Below are 11933 nucleotides of genomic sequence, written 5' to 3'. Positions count from 1 at the left end.
ACGACATGGGATTGGCTTCCGCTATTCAAAAACCGTTTTTTGGTTTTGTGTTGTTGGGTTGTTTTTCAACCCGTTTCCAGTGCTCGCGCTCCACGTGGGCGTTCGGGAATTTCGGGGGCGGGAAAATTTGGAGGCCGGCGGGTGGTGAGGGGAGGGGTTCAACCAACAGTGTTTGGCGGAACTGGCGTGTGACGCTTGGTTTTTCTTGGTGGGTGGCTAGGTTGGTGAGTGGGTAGGTTGGTGAGTGGGTAGGTGGTGTCTGGTTGTTGGTTGGTTGCTAGGCTGGTTAGTTCTGTATCCACTGTTAATCTGTCTCTTCACTGTGCGAGGCTGAATGTCTTTTTTTTTCTTTTTTTAAATATTCTTTTCTACCTTAATTGACCGAAGAACGTATTTCCTGCTCTTCTTGTTTCCTCTGCTATCCAGTTGTCTGTACGTTAGTCAATCAGACGATAGTTCAGTCGGTCTCTTGGTCAGTAGATCAGTCAGTTAATCACGTCGTGAGTCATTTGGTTGTTTGTTTACAATTATATTCACTTCTTATAGCGGATCCGTCCCTAAATGTGTAAGTGAGTGCGTGCGCTCACACACAATGACAGACACACGCACATACACACGGCGCACGCGCACGCACGCACACTAACAGAGAGAGAGAGAGAATTCAACCCAAAAATTGCAAGCGCCTATGAGTCGCCGTGGGGCCTTGTCAAAAAGATCACAATAACCGTCTGTTTTCTCGACCAATGGGAGCCTCGGAGACGTAAGTGTCGTGTGCAGTCACAGGAGACGAGTCAGCACGGACATAAATAGAAGTTCTATTTAAAAGTTTCTGGTAGTTACGGCCAGTGGCGGAGAGAAAAGTGGGCGGAATTACGTGGGTTCGTTTGTGTTGTGATTGTGTGACAATGGCATGATATCGGTTCTAGGTACGATTTAGTCACTGAAATCAAATATCATGTTGTTCATAGCCCAACAAACCTCACGTCACGATTTACCCATGCGGAATGACCCTGGGCTTAAAGTCTAACATTTTAACCGTCGTCAGCAATAGCGTTTAAGATGGGCGTATTTTGTTGTTTGCCTTTGTTTTATTAGTTGCCACGCATGGCATCTGTCACAAGTGGTAAGAACTTTCATCACTGATCAATTCCTGATGCGCTCTGAAGTATGGTTGCCCATAATCTTATGCTGACCACATTTCTCTCTCTCTCTCTCTCTCTCTCTCTTCACTCTTTCTCGCTGTCTCTTTCTCTTACTTTCTCTTTCACTCTTTCTCTCTCCCTCTCTTTGTATCTTTCTCTGTGTATAATCACACACACACACACACACACACACACACACACACACACACACACACACACACACACACACATATATATATATATATAATTTTTAAAAAATTTATATATATATATATATTAGGCGTAAGAGTGACCCTGGTAACATGAAAACAACTTATCCCTTGAAGAAGGAACGTGATCGTTCCGAAAATTTGAAATATTTGACAGATTGATGTATTTGTTATTCTTTTTTCTCTTTATATATATATACATGTGTGTGTGTGTGTGTGTGTGTGTAATATATATATATATATATATATATATATATATATATGTGTGTGTGTGTGTGTGTGTGTGTGTGTGTGTGTGTGTATGTACGTGGAATATTACGTGTGCATGTTTATATTGTGTAGTTCTGTGATTTTCCCCCAGAGGGCTGGATGTAAAAAATGTAATGATGCTTATTTCGCTGTACTCTTGGAAAGATATCATTTCGTCCGTCTCTCTGTCTCTGTCTCTCTCTGTCTCTCTGTCTGTCTGTCTCTTTCCCTCTCTCTCTGTCTGTCTGTCTCTCCCTCTCTGTCTCTCTATCTGTCTCTCTGTCTGTCTCTGTCTGTCTGTCTCTCCCTCTGTCTCTCTCTGTCTGTCTGTCTCTCTGTCTCTGTCTGTCTGTCTGTCTCTGTCTCTCTGTCTCTCTGTCTCTCTCTTTGTCTCTGTCTTTCTGTCTGTCTGTTTCTCCCTCTCCCTCTTTCTGTCTCTCTGTCTCTGTCTCCCTCTCTGTCTCTCTGTCTCTCTCTCTCTCTCCCTCTCCCTCTGTCTGTCTGTCTGTCTCTCTGTCTCTGTCTGTCTGTCTGTCTCTCTCTCTCTCCCCCTCTCCCTCTGTCTACATATCCGTCTGTCTAGGCCTCTTCTGTATCCTTTATCTGCATCCCTCTCTGTGTCTCCGTATCTCGCTCTCCGCCCCAATTCTCTCTCACCCTCACTTTCCACACAACACGCGGATCTGCCCAACCCAGTTTTTCAGAAATTTATCTTATGATATTTGATAAAGGTACTTGCTGTACAGCTACACTGTCACATCATCGAAAAGACATTGTAGAGTTTCTTGTCTGTACACCGAAGAAATTAATGAATGCGCGTGTGTGTAGGTCTGTATGTTTGTGTGTTCTTTCTCATGTGTGCATGTTGTGGTGTCATGTGTGTTGAGTGGTGGTGGTACTGTGTGTGCGTAGGTGTGTGTGTGTGTGTGTGTGTGTGTGTGTGTGTGTGTGTGTGTGTGTGTGTGTGTGCTCGCGCGCGGTCGCCGCATATGTATTCGAATGGGCGTGTCTGCGTTTGTTGTCCGAGAGAGAGTTATGGTAAAAACGTAAAGATCTGTACACGCGCGCGCGCGCGCGCGCACGCACGCACACACACACACACACACACACACACACACACACACACACTACCACTACTACTACATAACTGAAGGATATGGAGTGATGGCCTAGAGGTAACGCGTACGCCTAGATAGCGAGAGAATCTGAACACACTACACACTAGTTCGAATAGCCGCCAGTATTTTCTCCCCCTCCAAAAGACCTTGAGTGGTGGTCTGGATGCTAGTCATTCCAATAAGATGATAAATCGAGGTCCCGTGTGCAGCATGCACTTAGCGCACGTAAAAGAACTCACGGCAACAAAAGGGTTGTCCCCGGCAAAATTCTGTGGAAAAGCCCACTTCGACAGGAAAACTAATACAATTGCAGGCAGGACAAAATATTTTAAAAAGAAAAAAAAGAGAAAATGATGGGTGGTCCTCTCAGTGTAGTGACGCGCTCTCCCTGTGGAGTAATACAACACAATAATACAATACTTATATAGCGCCTATCCTCGGTCGGAGGCCAAGCTCCAAGTGCTGTACAAACACGGAGTCATTTGCACAACAGGCTGCCTACCTGCATGCACACACATACGCTGCTGATCTGCTGACCCACTGACTTAAAAATATATTTTTTCATTTAAAAGTCTGTGAGCGTAACACAATGAGCTTTGTGCAGAATCACTCCACTCCTGTTGTAGAGTGATTCAGGCTCACCACAAAGTACCGCATCTAAATGTACTCCCCGGTGGGTAAGTTCAGGCATGTGACTAAACTCACTCCCCCAATCGAACAGGGAGGTGGAAATAGGTGCCTATATTTACCCCGTGGGGTGTTTTTGGACCGTGCCCAAAATAACTCCACGAGAGTGGTTTTGGAACACGGGTATGGCTCCCCCCAACTGCATTCTTCGAAGGGTCTACATTTTTAAAAAAAATCTTTCCAAAGTTATTTTGAAGTGACGAAACGGTTGTTTAGTTGTTGCCTGCACTAGTCTTCCTCCACCATCAGGCTGTCAGGGGAAAAACCATTTATATGTACACAATGTTTGTGTGTGTGCCCGTGCTTGCGCGCTCAACTAACCTGTCTCATGTGTTGGCTATCTTTCATCAGCATTTCACATTATTTTTGTTCTGCTGATTTTGCATCTCTCTCTCTCTCTCTCTCTCTCTCTCTCTCTCTCTCTCTCTCCTCTCTCTCTCTCTACACACACACACACACACACACACACACACACACACACACACACACAAGACCCAGTTCCACTCTTTATTAAGATTTTGACTTTGCCCACAAGTCTTTGGAACACACGATGACGTCATTTGACATGCGCCTGTCACTCAGTCACTGGTGTCACCAACTGTAATGAGCCTGGGTCCAGATGATTACTCTGTGCCTGTGTGTGTGTGTGTGTGTGTGGCTGTGTGTGTGTGTGTGTGTGTGTGTGTGTGTGTGGCTGTGTGTGTGTGTGTGTGTGTGGCTGTGTGTGTGTGTGTGTGGCTGTGTGTGTGTGTGTGTGTGTGGCTGTGTGTGTGTGTGTGTGTGTGTGTGTGTGTGTGTGTGTGGCTGTGTGTGTGTGTGTGTGTGTGTGTGGCTCTGTGTGTGTGTGTGTGTGTGGCTGTGTTGCTGTGTGTGTGTATGTGTGTGTGGCTCTGTGTGTGTGTGTGTGTGTCTGTCTGTCTGTCTGTCTGTCTGTCTGTATGTATGTGTGTGTGTGTGTGTGTGTGTGTGTGTGTGTGTGTGTGTGTTTTGAACGTTTAACGCTGACACTTTTTCTGGATAACTGTTTGGCAGAACGGTTATGAAATGACGAAACTTTCCTACCATGCCCTTACTGAGAGGATGCTTGATGGCGACGGACAAAAATCGTCTGTTCAAAAAACTTTTTATCTCTCAGGAAAAAAAAAGAATTATTTGTAATAACATATTCATTTAATTTGTGAATGTACCTGAACTGGTCTCTTTCAGCAAATACTACAGAGCAAGCATTGATTAATATCTAATCATGACTGATTAAATCGCTTAATTTCCCCCCTTGCAGTGAAGGTTATAATATGGCTCAATTGTCAACTGAGAAACTACATGTATTCAAATCCCCACAGGTAAGAAAATTTAGTCATCCGAACAGAAGTACACGAACATTCTGCCAAATTTAGCTCCAAGGCAAATAGCCCAGTGCAAAATCATTTAATGAAGGCAATGAACTCACAGAAACAGTTCGTTATGTTACAGTACCGTTATTTTTTTTTTTTTTTTTCACTGATATTTAATACCGGCAGCTTGTTTCATTATTTCAGCTCTGGAACGGTCTTTTTTTTTTCACAACACATGATGACAAATTCTTCTACAATGCAATTTCAGTTCTGGTACATCGATTTTTGACAATGTCGGTGTTAGACATACACAAGACCATCAATATCGCATGTCACGTGAGCACGTGAGATGACCCTCAACCCTCACTGTCAACATTTGCACTTGGAATACATCAGTCTTATCGAAATACAACAAATATTTGAAAATCATTTTTCTTGACAAATACCAATTAGAAGTGGAATAGGCATATCATTTAGCTGTTCCAATGAACAGCGACAAACAAAATAGTATAAAAAGAATACACATGTCAGCGATGTTACCGATGTAATTCATGAAATACTTCCAATCTCAGGAATCACACACACACACACACACACACACACACACACACACACACACAGAGAGAGAGAGAGAGAGAGAGAGAGAGAGAGAGAGAGCCGTTCATATAAGCACGTTAAACCTTGTGTACACAATACTGGTTTTTCATCAAATCAGGAGAAAATCTACACCACCACCCTCCACCTCCTCCCTCATCACCAACACCTGAACACCTGTGACCATCACAATAATGTATTCCTTCTCTCCATAACAATGACCGTTACATCAGTCAGTCAACAAACTTCTCTGTGTGCACGCGTGGATGCGTGTATGTGTTGGTATGTGCGTGCTTGCTTCCCTGTTCGTGTGCTGTGTAGCCACGTTTTATTCGTTAAGCGCCTTACTGCTTATTGGGTGGGGAACAAGGCGCCCAAACTACCATTACAGTCATTACTGCTGTTGTTGTTACTGGGTGTGTTTTCATATGGATCAAGTTTTGTACAAGCGTGGACTCAACTGGAAACGATTCGCTGATGTATTCACAGGTGCCTGTCACCAGCGGTACCCACACACCAATGAATCACTTTATAAAATGTCTCGACGATTCACACGTACCTGCCAACTGGTTCGCACAGGTGAAAGTATTTTCAATGCAAAACATTGACAGGTGAGTCTTTCGACAGGTACGTGTACTTGTTAGCAATGCCTGTCGACATGTATATCTGTTCATAAGAACATCTGTCAACAAACAAATCTCTTTGCGACTGCGAATACAAGTTGTAAAACAAAAATGTCAGTTTACTGATTTGTAAGGTCTCTGTGCGGAGACGGAACCAGTCACAAGTGAGTGTAGATACACTGTCCGTGTCTGCTCGTCAACTGATGTAGCCAGTGCGCGCGTTCTGTCTTCTCGTAATGCTATCCACACATTGCACGTGCAGAATGGCAGACCTGAGCATGCTGTCTTCTCGTAATGACATCCACACATTGCATGTGCAGAATGGCAGACCTGAGCATGGTGTCTTCTCGTAATGACATCCACACATTGCACGTGCAGAATGGCAGACCTGAGCATGCTGTCTTCTCGTAATGCTATCCACACATTGCACGTGCAGAATGGCAGACCTGAGCATGGTGTCTTCTCGTAATGACATCCACACATTGCACGTGCAGAATGGCAGACCTGAGCATGCTGTCTTCTCGTAATGACATCCACACATTGCACGTGCAGAATGGCAGAACTGAGCATGGTGTCACCGTGGGCAGACATCCACTGGCTCGTCTGTGTTCAAGTATCCTGGTGAGACTTGGTCGACAGTCTCAGTTTGTTTTTCACTGTGAGGCTGTTCATTGTCTATGCAGTGTCTGTAAACTGTTTCCCAAAATGTTGTCTGCTGTTGAAAATAAATCCTTCCGTCGTTGACTTGTTTGATTAAGACACAGCTCCCACGTCCACACGTTTGTACACGTTTTTGTTTCTTTATTTCTTTATTGTTTATCTAATTTCACAACCCCCGCCATTTTTGTAGCCATATCCACCTTCGGGGGATAAGGGGCCTGGTGTTATACTGCGCACGTTCGTATCAACATAACCCACCGAAAGCTGGCACGGATTTCGGGGATCTTTAACGTGTGTGTCCACTACTGCAAGTGCGTTGTGAAACACACAAAACTCCAGAAAAAAATGATGAATGTATTTGGTTATTCGCAGTTACAATTGTCCCTTGAAACAAAAATGGAAAAGGTGTACATAAGACTACAGAGTTAAATACATATACATGTAAAAATTATCCATACAAACACATATGCATGGTTAATCAGTTGCAAGTAACAACTGAAAAACACACACACACACACAAAATGAAATAATCCACACCGTGACTTTTTTGGCAATCCACGGTTGCAGTGTTTACGGAAACACAAAGGAATCCAGAAAAACCTGATCCTTGCTCACGTTGTCGGATGCAACATACTCACAGGTAGCGTCTGTGTCCCCTGTGTGCTGTTTTCTCATGTCCATGTACACAGACCCCGCCCCTCCAACACCTCCTCCGGCTGCCGGTCCTTGTGGCCAGGGGGAAGAATCCCCGAAAGGGTCGCTTGGGGATCGGGTCTCCACACGGCTGACTTCTTGTGCCCATGAGGACGAACTCCCGAACGGGTCACTTGAGGATCGGGTCTCCACACGGCTGACTTCTTCTTGTGCCCATGAGGACGAACTCCCGAACGGGTCGCTTGGGGACAAGGAGGCTGCAGAGTTCAAATTCTCGGCAGGAAAGTCGGGAAAGACGGCCCAGCCTTCAGCAGCCGGCGGACTTGGTTCAGGAAAAACGGGTGAGTCCTTGGGTGAAGGAGACAGAGAGGTGACGCTGGAGTCTGTGCCTGCTGACTTCAAGGCCTGGCTGGCCCTCAGGTCCCCCGTGACCATGGGGTTGGAGTGGAACGACACGTCATCCAGGAAGAAGTCCAGCAGGGCGGATTTACTGCTGCAGGCTCCTCTCCTCCGACTGGCCACCATTGCCCCAGCAGGCAGACCTTCGCCGTCCGGGAAGGACAGGAGGCTGGGGGACTGGCACGTGGATCTGTTGCCGGCTCTTCCAGCAGCTTTGGCAGAGTCCCCAGGACCATCGGCCAGGTCCACAGAACCGCTGAGGTCGGTGGCTGCTGCCTTGGGCCAGGGGGCTGCCAGGCGGTCAGGGATGTGGAGGTCGGGGTGCGAGGCCACGGGAGTGACGTCCGAGGAGCTGCGCCTGAAGGTTCTGGAGTCGGTGTCGCTGATGGTGTCGTAGATGTCCACGCTGCCCGAGCGGGACAGCAGGCCCTCGATGTACCTGGTGGAGGTCAGCGTCTCCTCGCTGCTGCTGTCCCGCTGCTTGGAGTCCCTGCACCGCCACACAGGGCCCCCGGGGAAGGGGAGGGGGGTTAGTATTTTGTTTTTATTGAATACTATGTTGCTGTTTTGCGTTCCTGCGCCGTGCTGTGCTGTGCTGTGCTGTGCTGTATTGTGCTGTGCTGTACTGTGCCGTGCTGTGCTGTGCTGTGCTGTGCTGTGCTGTGCTGTGCTGTGCTGTGCCGTGCTGTGCTGTGCTGTGCTGTGTTGTTTACAAGTTACGTGAGACATCACACCCCAGTCAAAATACAGCACAGAACATCATGGCGCTACTAAAGCAGGATAAGCCATCACAGTACAGCACAACACAGCACAGCACAGCACAGCACAGTATAGTACAGTACAGCACAGCACAGTACAGCACAGTACAGCACAGCGCAGCACAGCACAGCACAGTACAGTACAGCACAGCGCAGCGCAGCGCAGCACAGCACAGCACAGCACAGCATAACACAGCACAGCACAGTACAGTACAGCACAGCGCAGCACAGCACAGCACAGTACAGTACAGCACAGCGCAGCGCAGCGCAGCACAGCACAGCACAGCACAGTACGGTACAGTGCAATCTGGACAAACCTCTCCTAATCCATCTTCCTCTGCACCACGTTTTTTGTTGTTGTTGTACATTTCTTTCTTGCCTTGTGACAGGTCGATCATGTTGACCATCATACTTAATGCAGGAATATACATGATAACAGACAAACATACCACTGCTTTTCGGGATGTAATCGGGAACAATCCAGTTCTTGAAAAATTAGGAAATCCCTTTATGGTGATGTGTGTGCTTATAGCTTGGCTTTAAATTCTGAGTGAGTGTGTATGTTTGTGTCTCCGTGCGTATGTGTGAACGTTTGTTCGTGTGTGTGTGTGTGTGTGTGTGTGTGTGTGTGTGTGTGTGTGTGTGTGCTGGCACTCGCGCGTGTGTGTATGCTGACATTCTCAGTTGTCATAATGTCATTCATCTTCCGATTCTGATTAATAGGTACTCATCATCATTGTTATGTTTTCAGCCTTGAAGATTGCCTCTGAGGTTACCTGCACTTAAGTTAAAGCAGTGTGAGCTGATTCGTAAAAACAAACAACAAAACAACAACGGTAATAACAACAGCAAAAATGACAGCAGCAGCAACAACAACAACAGGAATTGATTACCAACAAAAGTGAAAATGACAACAGCAACAACAACAGTTTCAGTTTCTCAAGGAGGCGTCACTGCGTTCGGACAAATCCATATACGCTACACCACATCTGCTAGGCAGATGCCTGACAGCCCTTGTCAGGCCTTGAGTTCGCGCTTATATATTTTGTGTACCTATCAGAGTGGATTTCTTTCAACACAATTTTGCCAGAGGGCAGCACTCTCGTTACCATGGGTTCTTTTTCAGTGCGCCAAGTGCGTGCTGCACACGGGACCTCGGTTTATCGTCTCATCCGAAAGACTAGACGCTCAGTTTGATTTCCCAGTCAAACTTGGGAGAAAGGGCGAGAGAGGGATTCGAACCCACACCCTCACAGACTCTCTGTATTGGCAGCTGAGCGTCTTAACCATTCTGCCACCTTCCAACAACAGCAAAAAAATGACAGCAACAGCAACACAGGACACGGCAGTTACTGGCCAGCACCGATAACTCAGGTTGCAAAGCCCCCTCACCTGAACGACAGAGAGCGAAGTCCCTGCAAAACCCCCGCCAGCCCCTTTCGCCCGGGGGAGGGGGTCTTCCCCTGTCCGAAGAAGGAGGGTCTGGCGGGCAGCTCCGGCGGGCTGTCCACCCGGGCCCCACCCGGCCCGTCGCCACCCGGGCTCTTCTTCACGGCATCCAGCTCCTCGTAGTCGCTGTGGGACACGTTGCCCGTGGAGTGACGTCTGCGACCCATCTCCTGATTGCTGGAGCTTCGGCGTCTGGTGGCCTGGCTGCCTGTGGGACGAGGTAGGTATTGTTGGTGTGGTGGTGGTGGTGGTGGTTGTTGCGGTCGCAGTAGTTGCTGCTGTTATTGTTATCGTTATCGTTACCATCAACAGTAATTGTGGTTTGTTCTTTGTTGTCGTTAGTATTGTTGTTGTACTTGTTCTTTTTTTTCTTTTTCTTTTATTTTATTTTACTATCATCAATTTTATCATTAATGCTGTACATAGAGGTAGTATTTGTATTTTGAAGTTGTAGTAGTGATGGTGGTGATGGTGGTAGTAGCAGTAGTAGTTGTTGTTGTAGTAGCAGTAGTTTTTTTTATGGTTTCAAGTTGTTGTTATTGTTGCTGCTGGTTTGTTTTGGGGTTGTTGTTTTTTGTGGGTTTTTTGTGGGGTTTTTTGTTTTGTTTGTTGTGGGGTTGTTTTTTTGTGTTTTGTTGTTTTGTTTGGGTTTTTTTTGGGGGGGTGAGGGGGGTTGTTTGTTTATTCGCGTTTTTGTGGAAAACCACGTAAGTGCACACTCACAAACATATGCTGGTGGTGGTGTTGTCTGCTGTTGTTATTTCATCCAATGTTCATTCGGCATGGTATGCTATATCGTGATTTGTTTTCTCCACAACATCAGTGTTGTGTGAATTTAGATGCCAAAGGTCAAGGTCACGTCAGTCCGACTTTTTGTCAGAGTGATTTTTTTCCGGTGCCTTTTTCACAATTCCTTTATTGGTTTAAGTCCATGTTCCAAGTGAGTCTTGAAGGCCTTGCCTCTCTAGTTTTTACTGAACGTTACGTGTCCCTTTGGGAAATGTACTATGAGTATCAATACCGTGTAGAGTTTGTTGCTTGTTTGTTTTGCTCAGCATCCTGTCAATAATAAACATGTTTCCTCAAGATAATTAATAGTTTACAGTTTGGCAGTGAACTGTTTAGTTTATAATTTGGCAGTGAACTGTTTAAACCATGGGAATAAAGGTATAACACAAAAATTTCAGTCTTTAATCACACGTTGTGTTAATTCTGTTGTATTTGTGTACAGCGTGTGCGTGTGCGTGTGCGTGTGTGTGTGTGTGTGTGAGGGAGAAGCGTGTGTCTATGCCTGTATGAGCGTACGCAAGCACACTCGCCTCCCGCCTCACCCTTTCAAACGTACACATGACTAACACATGTACACACACACACACACACACACACACACACACACACACACACACACACACACACACACACACACACAGCACAGGTTTCCGCGTGCTGGTGAACGTCACATTCTTACACACACATACCTTCCGCCTTGATACTGTCCAGGTCTTGGTAGATGTGGGCAGCAGTGTCAGGGGTCAAACCCGACTCCCCCGAAAACACAAACTTTGGCTGACCACTGGGCCCCACCGCAACCCCGAGCGGAGACTCCAGAATGGGACTCACCCCCTCACTCGCCTGAAATGGTAACGCAACGTTCAAGTTGAAAGCCACACCGCCTTCTACGGTCATTGAGGCAGCGAAATCATATCTATCGTGTCTAGTGCTCGGCATAGGAAGGCGGGGCCCAATCTTCTCCTTCCGCCCAGTTTAAACCTCCTCCACCCGAAGTCAGGTACCTGTTCAAACCTGGATGGAGTGATGACAAACGAATAACTCACGCTGTCGCCCATTCTACCAAGTTTGACTGGGAAATCAAGCGTCTAGTCTTTCGGATGAGACGATAAAACGAGGTCCCGTGTGCAGCACGCACTTGGCGCACTGAAAAAGAACCCATGGCAACGAGAGTGTTGTCCTCTGGCAAAATTGTGTTAAAAGAAATCCACTCTGATGGGTACACAAAATATAGAAGCGTGCACTCAAGGCCTGACACCGGGCTGAAAGGG

At 46.6% G+C, this 11933-nt stretch overlaps 2 protein-coding genes across 2 annotated transcripts in view; both read right to left on the bottom strand.

Moving 5' to 3' along the window:
• LOC143300537 (uncharacterized) overlaps positions 1-2 on the bottom strand; it is an 8597-nt gene extending 8595 nt beyond the window's left edge. Inside the window, exon 1 of the mRNA XM_076614286.1 lies at positions 1-2. This exon is cut by the window's left edge and continues 121 nt beyond it. The gene's annotated coding sequence lies outside the window, so the exon portion shown is untranslated.
• Positions 3-3898: 3896 nt separating this feature from the next.
• The window catches only part of LOC143300628 (uncharacterized), a 28070-nt gene continuing 20035 nt past the window's right edge, over positions 3899-11933 (bottom strand). Inside the window, exons 6-8 of the mRNA XM_076614428.1 lie at positions 11352-11505; positions 9817-10081; positions 3899-8156 (exon numbers count right to left, since the gene is read on the bottom strand). Of these exons, the coding sequence (XP_076470543.1) occupies positions 7184-8156; positions 9817-10081; positions 11352-11505 (1392 nt within the window). The 3' untranslated portion in view covers positions 3899-7183. The remainder of the gene's footprint in view (positions 8157-9816; positions 10082-11351; positions 11506-11933) is intronic.

Source organism: Babylonia areolata, chromosome 26, assembly GCF_041734735.1.
Source record: "Babylonia areolata isolate BAREFJ2019XMU chromosome 26, ASM4173473v1, whole genome shotgun sequence".
NCBI classification, from domain to species: domain Eukaryota; kingdom Metazoa; phylum Mollusca; class Gastropoda; order Neogastropoda; family Buccinidae; genus Babylonia; species Babylonia areolata.
Note: the sequence above shows the minus strand (reverse complement) of the source record. Positions and strands in the feature narration are given on the sequence as shown.